General features: G+C 41.5%; 2 protein-coding genes across 9 annotated transcripts in view; both read left to right on the top strand.

Annotated features, from left to right (window-relative positions):
• The window catches only part of TNNT3 (troponin T3, fast skeletal type), a 30,631-nt gene extending 30,038 nt beyond the window's left edge, over window positions 1-593 (top strand). For all 6 annotated transcript variants that reach the window (XM_048066618.2, XM_066997927.1, XM_066997931.1 and 3 more), the window contains one exon: window positions 194-593. In XM_048066618.2, coding sequence (XP_047922575.1) covers window positions 194-242 — 49 coding nt within the window. In that variant the 3' untranslated portion in view covers window positions 243-593. The remainder of the gene's footprint in view (window positions 1-193) is intronic.
• A 969-nt stretch (window positions 594-1,562) lies between these two features.
• On the top strand, window positions 1,563-12,719 carry MRPL23 (mitochondrial ribosomal protein L23). 3 transcript variants are annotated; one of them, XM_066997926.1, is made up of 5 exons: window positions 1,563-1,582; window positions 1,834-1,956; window positions 2,655-2,737; window positions 4,617-4,690; window positions 12,356-12,719. In XM_066997926.1, exons 1-5 carry the CDS (start codon window positions 1,578-1,580, stop codon window positions 12,518-12,520), a joined length of 450 nt encoding a protein of 149 aa, XP_066854027.1. In that variant the 5' UTR covers window positions 1,563-1,577; the 3' UTR covers window positions 12,521-12,719. The 3 variants fall into 3 exon arrangements, with proteins under 3 accessions (XP_066854027.1, XP_047922589.1, XP_047922590.1); XM_048066632.2 differs by lacking the exon at window positions 1,563-1,582 and adding an exon at window positions 1,591-1,740; XM_048066633.2 differs by lacking the exons at window positions 1,563-1,582; window positions 1,834-1,956 and adding an exon at window positions 2,049-2,067.

Genomic DNA, 12,719 nt, shown 5'->3' with positions numbered 1-12,719 from the left:
TTCGCTAAGAGCCTGAGGTGGAACCTCTTTCTACAACATCTGCAATGTTTTTCTCAGGATGTGCTCTATAATGGATATGCCCAACATGTGAAAAGTAAAAGCTTGATGCTAAGATGAGAGTCAGAAATGAGTAGTGGTCACAGTGGACCAATTCTTTCACACTGACATGTTTTTCTTTCATTTTGTATTGTAGCAGCAAGAAGGCAGGAGCCAAGGGGAAGGTTGGTGGGCGCTGGAAGTAAAGAACCAGGCAGGATGGCCCCTAGCAACGTGCCGAAACGCTGCTGGTCTCCTCTTTCTTCCTTCACAAACCACTTGTGTTCCCGTGCCTCAGCGATAACAAAAATTGCAACATCAGCCTGGGTTGGCTATTGCTGCTGCTTTTCTTCCTTTTCTTCCTGGAGGGGTCTGGTGGCTTCCTCAGCCAAAAGGAAGCAAGTTCCCTGCGGAACGGAGGTGACTCCTTGCTGGCATCTTCAATTCCTGCTGAGCGTGTCCTTTACCCTCCTGATACCAGCCCTATGCTGTCCTGTAGATTGCTGTGTACAAATCTCTGGATTTTGTAAATAAAGCACAACCAGTACCTACTTCAATGACAGCTTTCTGGAATGGTGTTTTGAAATTTTTTTTTTAAATGGCATTTGGGAGTTGGACCTTAGCTATCCTTATTTAATATTTAATGCAGTCCTACAAGTGGAAATGAGGTTTGGCGTCATTAACAAAAAAACAGGACTGGAGGCCAGTTTTACAGGCCCCATACAGGCAAATAAGGAAAGCCAACTCTGTTCTGGGGGATCTCATAATCTGTGGGACAGTCTGGATGCCAAAAGTACTTGAAACAAACTTAGAAGTTCGAGTGATGAATGGAATCAAAGAATTGGGTGTAAAGGAATGAATTCACAGGTGGCATAGTTTTCAGTATGCAACATTTCTTAAAAGCAGATGTTACAGCACAACACAGAGCACCGTTAATTCAAATATTACACTAAAATGTTTATTGAAACACTTAACCTACATATAGTATTAAAATCCAATGCGAAGCCTGAATTACTGTTATTTCTATGTAGATGTCAAATGGGGCCAGGGACACAAAATGGCTGCCACCAAACTCAGGCTGTGAGCTGTTGGTTGCATGGGGTCTGCTGTTCACTTTGCTGACCTTAGAAGCCCCTGGTTGGAAAGAAGCCTACTGGAGGCTTCCCACCAGGCTTCCTACCAAACTTCTGGCCTTCCCTGGTGCCAGCTTACACACTCTGGTTCACCAGTCAATGAGGAAAAGAAAATCATGGTGGCGTCCCACCCCACAACATGAAGTCAAGGTAGCAGCACAGGCAGTCAGGTGCTCAGAGATGGCTTCCACAGCTCTTGCAGAGCTGCCACCCTGCGCCCCCGACACCTCCTGTCCCTCCCACCCCTGGCTTGTCGCTGTCCCACACTTTGGGGCTGCGTTTCCCGAACTGCCTCAACGACGCCATTTCGCAGCCACGATTCCCGCCCCTTGCCCCGTGCCTAGCGCACCCCGAGCACCACATCCCCTCGTGGCGACGGCGAGACCCGGCTGCCCCCTCCAGGGGCCAATGAGGTGGAGACCACCACCCCAAAAAAAAAAAAAAAATAAAAACACAAAAACCACCCTCGTCGCCCCTCCGCTCCAGCAGAGGGCGAGAGCGGGAGCCCCTCCATGGCGGCGGCGCTTCCGGGCCTGGCCGCGGCCATGGCGGCGGGCGGCAGGCGGGCTGTGTGAGCGGGGCTGGGCGGCCGGGGAGGGACGGGGACGGGGTCGGTGGTCGTCGGGCCGCCGGCCGGTGGTTGACGGGCGTCCTCTCCCCGCAGGTACCCGCTGTTCCAGCTGGGCGGCCCCCAGCTGCGGATCTTCCGCCCCAACTTCTTCATGCTGGCGGTGCGGCCCGGCGTGCCGCAGCCCGAGGACACGGTGCAGTTCCGCGTCTCCATGGAGTGAGTGCACGGGGAGGGCGGCCGGAGCCTGGCCGCGGGGTGCCCAGGGGTCCCCGCCGCTTCTGGAGCATCCCCCTGCGCCCAAAGGCCCTCCCCGTGGCTGAAGGAAGGGTATTGTGCAGCAGGGAGAGCTTTCAGGGCGCTGGTTTAAGTAGGAGCTGTGCTTGGCTCCTCTCGGGGTGCTGTGAGGCTCTGCCTGCCGCGAGGTGGGGGTAGGAAGAAGGGAGAGGTGGTGGAGGTGACCTGGAGGAAAAGAGGTGGTGTCCAGGTGCTAGTTTTGCAGTACTCCTTCGTCCTGTCTGCTCTGCTTCTACACATAAAGGCCCACGTGCCTGCAGCAGGTCCCAAAAACGTTAGAAATTAGGTTCAGAAGCTTAGAACTGATTTTTAGCATGGGCAGTCAGAAAGCTGACCCTGGCTCTCTGAGTACAGCAAATACCTCATGTTTTGACTGCTGAGGTGCTAGAGAATAAAATGTTTAGCATTATTTCAATTTATGGGCTATGAATTGCTGTAACAGCATATGATCTATGTTGGGTTTATACATTTGTGCGGTGAAGCTACCTTGTTTGAAAGGGGAAGATGTATCTATTCCAGACTATCAACTTGCCTATAAATACTGTGGCTCTGTTCTGAACTTAGTTAAGTATTTCTACTTTTCTTTCTTTCTTTCCCCAAAATGTTTTCTTGTTGCCTAGAATGACAAAAGTGGATATCAAGAATTACCTTGAAAAAATATATAATGTGCCAGTAGCTGCTGTGAGGACCAGAATACAGTATGGTAAGTGCAGTTGAGTAATTCAAAGGGATAAATGCAGTTTACCTTTTCAGCCAGAAGAGGCTTTTCATGTCAAAAGGTCCGGTAGCATTCTACAAACTTTAGTTCCAGGTTTGTTGCTGGTGGCAACTTCCAGCTCAGTTCTTTTTATTATTGTTCCTTAAAACAAGTACATACCACTTTGTATGTACTGCTTCATATTTGAATATTTTAATTAGGTTATAACATAAGTTTATTTTTAAAAACAAAATAATGAATTAAAAAAGTCTTAAAATTTTGACCCGTATCTAACCAATGCCAAATGCTTTGGTAGTTGGTACCATTTCTCCTTGAAGACCGGTGGATGTCTCACTTCAAAAGGAACTACTTCATGTATTTTAATAAAATTAGTAATTAAACTTATTTTTTAAGTTTATGAAATAATAAGAGTTGAGATTACCTAGCATGCCCAGAGAGGAGGTGTTATGGTCTAACTGAAGTCAAAACTTGTAGAGAGAAAAAATTATTCAGTTAGACAAGTACAAAATACCAGAAATACGTCTTGACACACTTTCAGTTTTTCATAACCTGTAGTTACCACATTTCTGCTACAGATTCGTATGCTTCCACTTACTGTGTTTCTTCCTTGCACTACCCTTGTGCAAAAAACCTCACACCACCACCACCACCAAAAGAACCATTAAAAAATCATTCTTAATTGAAGTTATGTTGAACTCAGACTTGGAACAGAGGGACCCATCTCTGATTGAACTAGGCTAGAATTCTACAAAGTCACATTTACGTGTGAATGCCTCCCTTCCCAGAGTTTCTCTGAATGTATTTTGGATGTAGTGCAAAGTCAGGAATATATTTTTACGTCATGCACATTTTTGATCACCAGGCAGTGCATTAATCAAATGGAGAGTGACTTGTTTGTTGGGACATCTTTGGTTGGATTTCTCTTTTTCATGTACTAATTCTAGCAAAGGAATTGATTGATGTGTTTATAATGGTAAGAGTAGGGACAAATTTGAAAGGGCATAGGGAAAAAGAGCTGTCATAGTGAAAAATGGAGAATGAAAGAAAAAGCTTCAAGAGAAGGTTGTAAAAGTCAGAGCATATAAAAGAAGAGAAGGAAAACATCATCTGCAATGTGTCTATGTAAAAATAAAATTAAATGAAATCCTAAGAGCAAACACGTTATTTCATACAGCACTGAAAAATAATTGCTTTTGTCCTTAAAACTGTCCAGTCCCTCAGTACTTACAGAAGTGGTGGTAGAATATGTATGGTCAGGGAATAAAAGAGGAAAGGGGCTTAGAACGTCTCATAGTTCAAGAGCTTTAATGTTTGCCTAACATGCAAGGAGTAAATTGAACTTCCCACTCAGTTGTGCCCAGCATACTTGCAGGAAGTGAAGGTGCTTTGATTTTTTGGGGTGTAGAGTGTAATTTTCTGATATATAAAGCGTAGAGCCTGCTCATTAGCTGGGCAGTAAAAATTGACAAGTTTGAAGCTTTTTAGTGGTCATTCTCTCCTTGTCTTTCTGAAGCAGTTAATGTTGGCAGGACAGTTTATTTCTCCTGCCCCCTACTCAGAAGGCTTGCCTCCTTGCTTCTTTGCAAAATTTGTGTTGTGACCATGAAGGCATAACAGCTGTCAGCAGCCTGCGTCTGGTGATGCCTCCTCTCCTTACATGTAAGCAGTTTACCAACTTCAGTACATTTTAGTAATTTTGGTACTGCTGTGTGGTATCTATGTTTGTACTGAAGAAGTAATCATCTTAACAATAAATCAAAACTGGTGAGCCCCCCTCCCCACCCCTCCCCCCTTTCAGCTTTGCCTTGCTTTGGGGTACTTGGAAGTCCTGGAAAGTTAAAAATTGGACTGTTCATTTCTGCAGGTGCGAACAACAAGAAGAACCACAAGAATCAGAGAGTGAAGAAGCCAGATTACAAGGTCGCCTATGTACAGCTGGTGAGTTAATATGGATGCTTGCAGGGAAAGAAGGGGCTGTTTGTCAGCCAAGGTACAAGTAATGCTCGGTGAATTGTCCAATTAGCTGACGGTTTCTTCCACTCCTCTAATGAAGGCATTTTCTTTAATACATTCCAGAACATATAAAGGGATTCACTAATTTAAATGACTTCGTTTGAAAAACAGATTTAAACAAATTGTTAGTTTTCTAGTACCATTTGTGTCTGAGGCCTGTATGTAAGTTAGGGCCTCGTGTCATATGGTGCTGCTTTGTCAGCGAATTTCATGCTGACCCTGTACTCTCTGTGTTGGAAGGTTCATGGCTTGTGTGGTTGATTGCTGAAATGTCCAGTAAGTGAAAGAATATATTGTAAGGGTGGGGAACTTTTTATTAAAGCTCTTTGGATCTCCAAGAAGACTTAAGGCGTATTCCCTGGAGAGCTTTTAGTCATGTCTAACAAGTGTGCTTTGTGGCTAAACTGGGTTCTGAAACGTATATTGGTTGCCCAGTGGAAAAGGTGCTTCATGTTCTTACAAGTTTCTTTCATAACAGGAGCACATTATAGTTCGGTCTTCTCTTGGGCTTACCTGTCTACAAGTAAGAAAGAAATACCACCAGTGATAGAAAAGCCCTTCAGGTACCAAAATTACTTTAAAGGAATGCTATTTATGGTTGTAAAACCAAAAGTTCAAAGTTGCTGTTGGCAACACAAGCTCAATGTTACTCTGTCCCGGGACAAGGAGTCAGTGTGGGGGAACATTGCATGATCTTACAGTATAAAGATTGCGTAAGAATTTGTAAGGACTTGGGGTCAAATTAAAGATGCGTAGACAATGGGAAATCTGATTTATTTTTTTTTAATTTTCGATTTTAAATGAGCTTAGAAAAATTTTCTTTAAGCCCTTTCTAGGGAAGGGAGTGGAAAGAAAAGTGAGGACTCTGTTTTTGTAGACAGCCCTTATTTTTAAAAGAACGATATAAAATACAGTGTTAAGAAGAAGTAAGTTTTTTATTTAGATGAGGACTAAGCTTGATTCACTGTGCTGAAGTTAAAGAAAACGTCATCTTCACAAGGATTTACATTATGATAGCAAAAAATTGCATGCCTTTTTCAAGGAATAGGCACTGTTTCAGTAGACAAATTCTCCCTGGTGGAAGGAAGGCTATTGCCTGTGCAGTGTTTTTGTCTGCGAAAGTTCAGGTATGACTGACTTATTAAGAACACAGCTGAAGAATTGAATGTCAGGAGTGATTTTGTATTGTACAAGTTGCTTTCTCTGGGTGTTGTTCCTTAGTAGGTAATTGCAGGCACTTTACAATGCCATAGCCTCTTGCTAGTGATGGCTGGTTTTGGAGACTTGTTTCCCAAGATAGAAGCAGGCATGCATCTCTAGTGAACCTTGGTCAGTTCTCAACTTCTATTTTACTACGTTTAATGCAGTCTTGTTTCTGTGTCTGCTGAGTTGCGAAGGGAAGCAGTCCGCAACCCACAGAGAAATTCAGTGGAAAGCCAAATGCTGCTGTTCTATGTAGGAAGCCACTCATTTAAGGCAGTGCCTTTGAATGTTTATTTCAAATCAAACTTCTGAACCTAGAATAGTTGCCATCTCCTTGTGGGTGACTGCAGTGGAATGGAGAATGCACAAAGCCATGTGGTACTGTGGCTGTGGAGTGTTTCTGGTACCTGAGAGAGCAGGTGTCTTTTACTGTGTTGTCCTATCCAGTGATATCATCCTCCATTTCTAAAGAATGCCACGTTTTCATCTCTCCCATGAATGGGGTCAGGGGACTGCATTTTAGTTTTCGTTGTACAGCATCCCAAGTGAGGGAATTCTGACCATTTATCTAGATTTTGTCAGTGAAACTTGGTCTGCCTGTTTTCCTTTCACTTCATCCTGTGCCTCTTTGCTCTCTTTTCTCTTACTGTTGCTGTCTGTGAGCTCTAACATTAAGGTTTGTCTTTTTTTTCCCCTCTTTTGTTCTTTGCTTTTCATCACTAGTTCTGTTGTCTCAGACAATGAGCTCCCAGTTCTGTGTTCACACCAGCTTTAAACAGTGGGTGAGGCCAGAAACCCAGTGTCATTTCTGAAACTGAAGGTTTTCCCTTCATTCATGGTGTGATTCAGGCCAAAACAGGCCCCATGCAGTCCATTGTTAATATCTGCCTAATTTAGGAAAGTTTGGTAACCACTGTAAAAACCATTTTTTCATTAGAATTATTTTGCATCTGCCGTGAGTCAGAGTAGCAGGGCTTTCCCACCATTTTTACCAGCTGTGTTTTCCCTCATTAATCCAGTTTCAAGTTAAAACTGCTTATGGCTGGAAAAATAAGTGTGTTTTTGGAAGGTCTTGGGTTGATCTTTCTCTTGCCCACTAGGTGGAAGTATTGCTCTTCCCAGTGCGACTTGGAAGCAGTCCTGGTGTGGTTTACCTGAATGAAATTGAGTGTATTTCTTATGACTAGTTATGCTTGCCTGCTTCATAAAACATCATCTTATGTGTCCCAGCACAACATACGTATCCATAACTTACCACAAGTGTCTCAAAGGTGGAAGGTACGTGAAGTCATAAGCCAATACACCCTTAGGTGTCAGTGCCTCAGCTGCTCCATATGTAAGAATTGTTGTCCTTTCTTTTCCAAATACTATTTCTTGGAGATTCAGAGCTGTTTACTTTATTCTCAGGCTGTAACTGGACAAATACATGACCAGTCCAACCATAATATTTTCACACTAAAAAAATACCTCAAATCATAGAAGGCTGTGGATCAACAATATCTTACCATTCCAGACCCTGCCTGCCTTTTTTCCCCTTCTGGAATGTGGTGAGAAATGTTTAAGTTTGAGGCTTATCAAATACTGCTTTTTAATGCTATTTGATTTTTTAATTAAAAGCAAAAGTATGCATCTTTTCCAAGTAACTAAAATGAAAGTAATAAAGCAGCTTTTCTCTTTACTCAGATAGAATTGTAATTATGCTAATATTACTAAAAAAAAAAAAAAAGCCAGTGGGAAACTTTACAGTTGCATCAACATCAGGGAAATTAAAAAAAACAACATCCCCTCCTCCTCCTTCACTGTTCTCACTCTTTAGCTCAACAGGTGTTAGCACCCGTGGGAGCCCAACTGTAGACAAGCCTCTGGAATCCAGACCTATTTTTAATTAAACCTGTTTTGAGAAATCTAATGGAGATGGCTGTAAAAAGGAGTCTGACCTTGTCAACATTAGGACTAACACCTATTTAGCTGCATGAATGATGGCACCGCTGGGAACATTTTTGCAAATGTTTTCTCCTCAAACCCTGCTTAGCGTGTCCTGTATGTTCATATTAATTAACCCATTTGCACATCAGATGTGACAGCAGTTTTCGTTTGACATGTAATGAATTTAGAGGAAACTTGGATGCCCTGTGCGCTGTGTCATTCCTGTGTGGGTTTTACAGTTGCTTTCTGTGCTGTTCTGCCATACGTTTTAACATCGGATGTTACCAAGTGCAATAGGAGGAGAATTGTTGAAATGCACTGGATTATTAAACTTAGCTGCATTTGCTGCTACTGCTGGACTGAATCCCGTGCTGTTGGGAGTCCAACATTTTTTTAGTTAACGATACTATAAACATCACTTTTCTCCTAATTCTAAAGGACAGTAGTAAGTGCTTCAATTATCTAAATAATCAGAAGACCTCACAGTTGTTTACATGATCAGTGTTTGCTGCGTCATTCCTACACAATAATATCTTTGCTGACCTTCCATTCCTAAACTTTTCAGAGGACGCAAAGGTCAGAAAGTACAAGTGAGTTTGTGCTGGATAATCCTCCTAGCAATTCTCTGACATGAGGCTCAGCAGTGGAAAGGCTAACACTTGACTTCATAGGCCTAATTGTGGTCACTTAACCTCCCATTAAAATGAATGGAGGCAATTTGTACCACTTCATGTTGTAACTCCTTCTGCAAACTCAGAGAAACAAGGTGCGTTTTCAACCTTTATAACCAAAAGGACTTGACATCTAAGATGAAAATATATGTTTGGTGCTTAGGTCTCTTGTTATCTTGAAGGATTTTAGTATTTAATAAAGGAATCCTCATAAGACTATGTATATAAATCAGCTTTACATTTGGGTAAGGCTGAAACGAGGATTAGATTTGTGCAGGAGTAGAAGTTTAATGGCTCCCATTTCTGTAATCTAAACACTGGACCACACATCTTACTTATACATAACCTTAGAATTTGTAGAAAGAAGGGAGGTCTCTGGGAAGGCCCTAAATTTAGAATACCAACATGTAAAATCATCACAATGACTTTATTTTTAGGTGCTTTAATAATGCTTCTATGACTTCATTGCTCCATTTATTTATTTATCCTTCTTTGTCTAACATTATAAGAGCTCATTTAGATATTAGAGGATATGGAGGGAGAGCTTATCCTGACAAACTCCAGAGGTATCACCTCGCGTTGCGGTACTGCCAGTAAAACAACTTTTTCACCATCCAATTCCAAGACAGACTAAATTATTTGAGCAAAATGGCCTTTTTTTTTTTTTTTGCCAGCGTCTGTCTTTTTTACAGTGCTTTCTTTTAGCACAACTGTGAGGTAGGAGGCTATTCTCATCTTCTCCACTTTTCTCTGTGTTTCTGACTAAGGTAACTGCTGGCAGAAGTTCTAAACAAAAACCAAATCCTAGTTTTTTTGGAGGCCATTTCAGCTTATGAATTTCGATAAATCAGTGATGAAAGGGGAGACTGGTTAAATGGCTTGCAAAAGGTAAAACACTGAATAAATGTACGGTTTAGGAATAAGAATGCAAAATTTTGCTTTCTAGTTGAATATGCTAGCAGTTCATGCTCTAGCGGTTTGGAAACCAGGTAAAACACACTTATGAACAAAGTAGAAATTCAGTTGTTTGCTTTATTTTGGTTAGGATTTCATTTGAAGGAGGCATTTATTTTAGCTGGCACATGGTTGCTGTAGAGAAGGGAAAACTTTTACAAAGAAAAAAGTCTACTTTAAACAGGACTGCGTAAGGGAGTGATGATCCCTCTATTCCTTTGGTAGGCATTGTTTTAAGAAGGTGGCATATGAGCTAAAACACTGGTAGCCTCTGGCATCACGTTGAAGATGCACCGAATGTAAATATGCCTGGATAGACTCTCAGCCTTTTATGTAAGTTGATGCCTTTTGGTATTTCTGAAATTTTGAAATACCCAAGATGAAAACTAGCTACTGAGCATGCACAACAGCTATTTTTCATACAGCTTTCATCACTCCAGAGTCTTACAGTGCAGTGTTACTGCATAGTATTGTTACTTAAGATTTATCAACCTTCAGTTCTCAGGGTGTAATGTCTTGGCTGTTTCGAATCGTGTCTGGCTGCCAGCCAAAATCAGAATTTCTTCACAAAACAAGAGCTGGAAAAAGCCAACTTGTCTGTGCTGATTTTGATTTATTAAAAGACTCCAGATACAGATTGACATTTTCAGCTCAATATTTGACTTTCACCAGCCTTGAAATGGGAACTGTGAGCACTTTGATAAACAGCTGAAAGGTTTGCCTGGTTTCACTACAGTTTCTGTGCATATCCTTTTTATTTTTTTTCCTCTTTTAAAAATAATAACTGTTTTGCAATGCTTAGTGAATTAACCATGAACGTTGTTAGTATGCTTTAGGGACAGCTTTCCTTCACTCTCCAATAAGAGAAGTGCTTTGGTGCTGGAAGCATACCAGAATGGAAGTGCTGCATAACAAGAACAGCCCCTTACTACACTGTTACCAATATAAATAGTTCTCAAATTTTCAGTGTAGGTGGTATGCCTACCATGTTAGCCTGAATTGTTTTCCAACTTGTTTAACTAAAATGGCTTCCTCTCCAGGATGGATGAGTCCTTAGAATCAGCCTCCTCTGTCCTATGGGTCCCACAGGGCTGAGCGACCTGCCTGCAGTGCAGTTAAAATGCAGTAATTTTTTGTAATGTAAACAAATTCTTTTCCAAATGCTTCAGCGTGCCAAACTCTTGGGCAGCCCTTTGCCTTAAGGGTGCTTGCTGCTGATCCTACTACAGGAAGAGCATCAGTAGGCTATGGCGTTGGGATTGTTCAAGGCCATCGATAAGGCCTGTTGCTGTGCCTCAAAATGGAGCTATGCTTCAGTTGTCATAGGACAGCTATTATAAGCATACGTGGTGGTAATTTAAAGGTACAAAAGAGTTGAAATCCCCGAGTGTATGGTGTGGAAAGGAAAACCATGATTTGTTCCACTTGATCTTATCCAGGCTAGAATCTAGGAAAGCGCAATGTACACAGCAGCTCCCTTGTTGTTTTTGTAGTATGGTCAGGCTCTTAGGAAACCCCCAAGAAGTATGCACTACAAAAACAACCGGAGCATTGCTGGGTATGAGTTGATATTTCCTAGATTCTAGTCTGGATAAGCTCAACTGGGATAAGTCATGGTTTTTCTTTCCAAAGTGTATGCTTGAGGTTTAAATTCTTTCACACCTGTAAATGACCCTGTTGAGTGTATATGGCTAAATGGAACATAGCACACATTCAGCTGGGTTAGGGACATGGTGGCAGGGTAGGTTTTTTTTTTTTAATTATGTCACATTTCTTATCTCAAAATGCAGTATAGGTAGCCGTGTTGTGGAAGGCTTATTTTATCTCTTTTGCAGAACCATTTTGTAACTGGGCCTCTGGTTCAGTTATCTTTATTGCACAAATAGAAAGAGTGGCTGACCTGAAAAAACTGTTTTAATCTGAAGCAATTACATGCTTTTGTTGAGATTTCTATATGTAGTATTCTGCTAGAGAAGTTAATGTATGATAAGATTTGTAACTATTCTGGAGAATAATTTTAAGAGTTATGAGCTATCAGTTATGAGTTTTATTATGCAGAGTCCCATATGGAATGCAAAGGAATGGAAGGGGCTGATACTGTTGAGTTTAATGAAGTTGTGCTTAGTGCAAACACCACTAAAAAGTAAGTAGATAATGTTAATGGGATAGAACATTTCCACAGAATAATGGTTTCCTGCTGTTAGATAAAAACCAGAGACCAAGCAAATGTTTATTTTCCAAGTGGGAGACATAGATCTGATGATGATGTTATACTAAAATGACTTGTCTGTTAGGCAGAATGACTGATGCAGATGTAATCACTTTAATCTCATCAGTGATGTATTAGACAGATTGTTCCCACTAATTATTTTACACTGCAGACTTTATTCCTGTTGATAAGAGACCTCTGATATCTGTTACTATGTATTCCCATATTACACCCCATAATAACAGCTGCTAGGTATGTTCTTTCTGATCCTTAGACAAGATTTAAACAGCTATAGCTGCGACTCATATCCTAACTATTAACATAATGAATGCTTGCCCTGCCTGCATTTTCTCCGATGGTGTGACTTTAACAAAATCACTTACTTTGCTCATCTTGCTTTTACGGTGTGGCTCCTAACAACATCTCTGAGGTGGTTCAGCATCTTGAAGATGTGTCCATCTCCCGACCATTCGTTCTGTAAAGAAAGATGCCAGTGTCTTAATTTGCACACAGAAGAGGCTGAAAGTTAGCTTGTGGAGGAGGGTTATATGTGTATCTTGGGGAGAGCAGTGGAAAGAGATCTTGGGAGTTAAGAGACATCATTTTGACCATTTGTTTTCTCTTTAGGGCAAAGGACAAACCTTTCAGTTTCCCAACCTGTTTCCAGAGAAAGAACAAGATGAAGAAGCTCGCTCTTTTGATGACTTCAGGAAGAAATATCTAGAGAAAGAGCAGCAGATCCAGAAGGGTGACCCCAGACGAGGTGGAGTTCCCGATTGGTTTGGACTTTGATGCAACAAGCCAGCTGCCTTTCTGTAGGCTTAGAGGAATTTTGGTCAGCAGAACTTGAACTCTTCTCTTCTTGTAATGACCAAGGGTTTATTCTTGAGCAGCCCTTGCTAGAGTGTTTTTTTTCCTGGCTATTTATGCACGACTACAACAAAATGGCCCTAAAGAAATAAAAAGGTAAAATAAATCTGACTGCATCAGA

The sequence above is a fragment of the Anser cygnoides genome, chromosome 5 (genome assembly GCF_040182565.1).
Source record: "Anser cygnoides isolate HZ-2024a breed goose chromosome 5, Taihu_goose_T2T_genome, whole genome shotgun sequence".
Lineage (NCBI taxonomy): Eukaryota > Metazoa > Chordata > Aves > Anseriformes > Anatidae > Anser > Anser cygnoides.
This window is presented reverse-complemented; position numbering and strand designations above follow the sequence as displayed.

What these genes read in the sequence shown, in the direction of transcription:
- MRPL23 (XM_048066632.2), top strand. Translation starts at nt 1,682, where the DNA reads ATGGCGGCGGCGCTTCCGGGCCTGGCCGCGGCCATGGCGGCGGGCGGC. An exon ending in CAGTTCCGCGTCTCCATGGA is followed by an intron (nt 1,957 to 2,654) that starts GTGAGTGCACGG and finishes CTTGTTGCCTAG; the next exon opens with AATGACAAAAGTGGATATCA. An exon ending in GAGGACCAGAATACAGTATG is followed by an intron (nt 2,738 to 4,616) that starts GTAAGTGCAGTT and finishes TCATTTCTGCAG; the next exon opens with GTGCGAACAACAAGAAGAAC.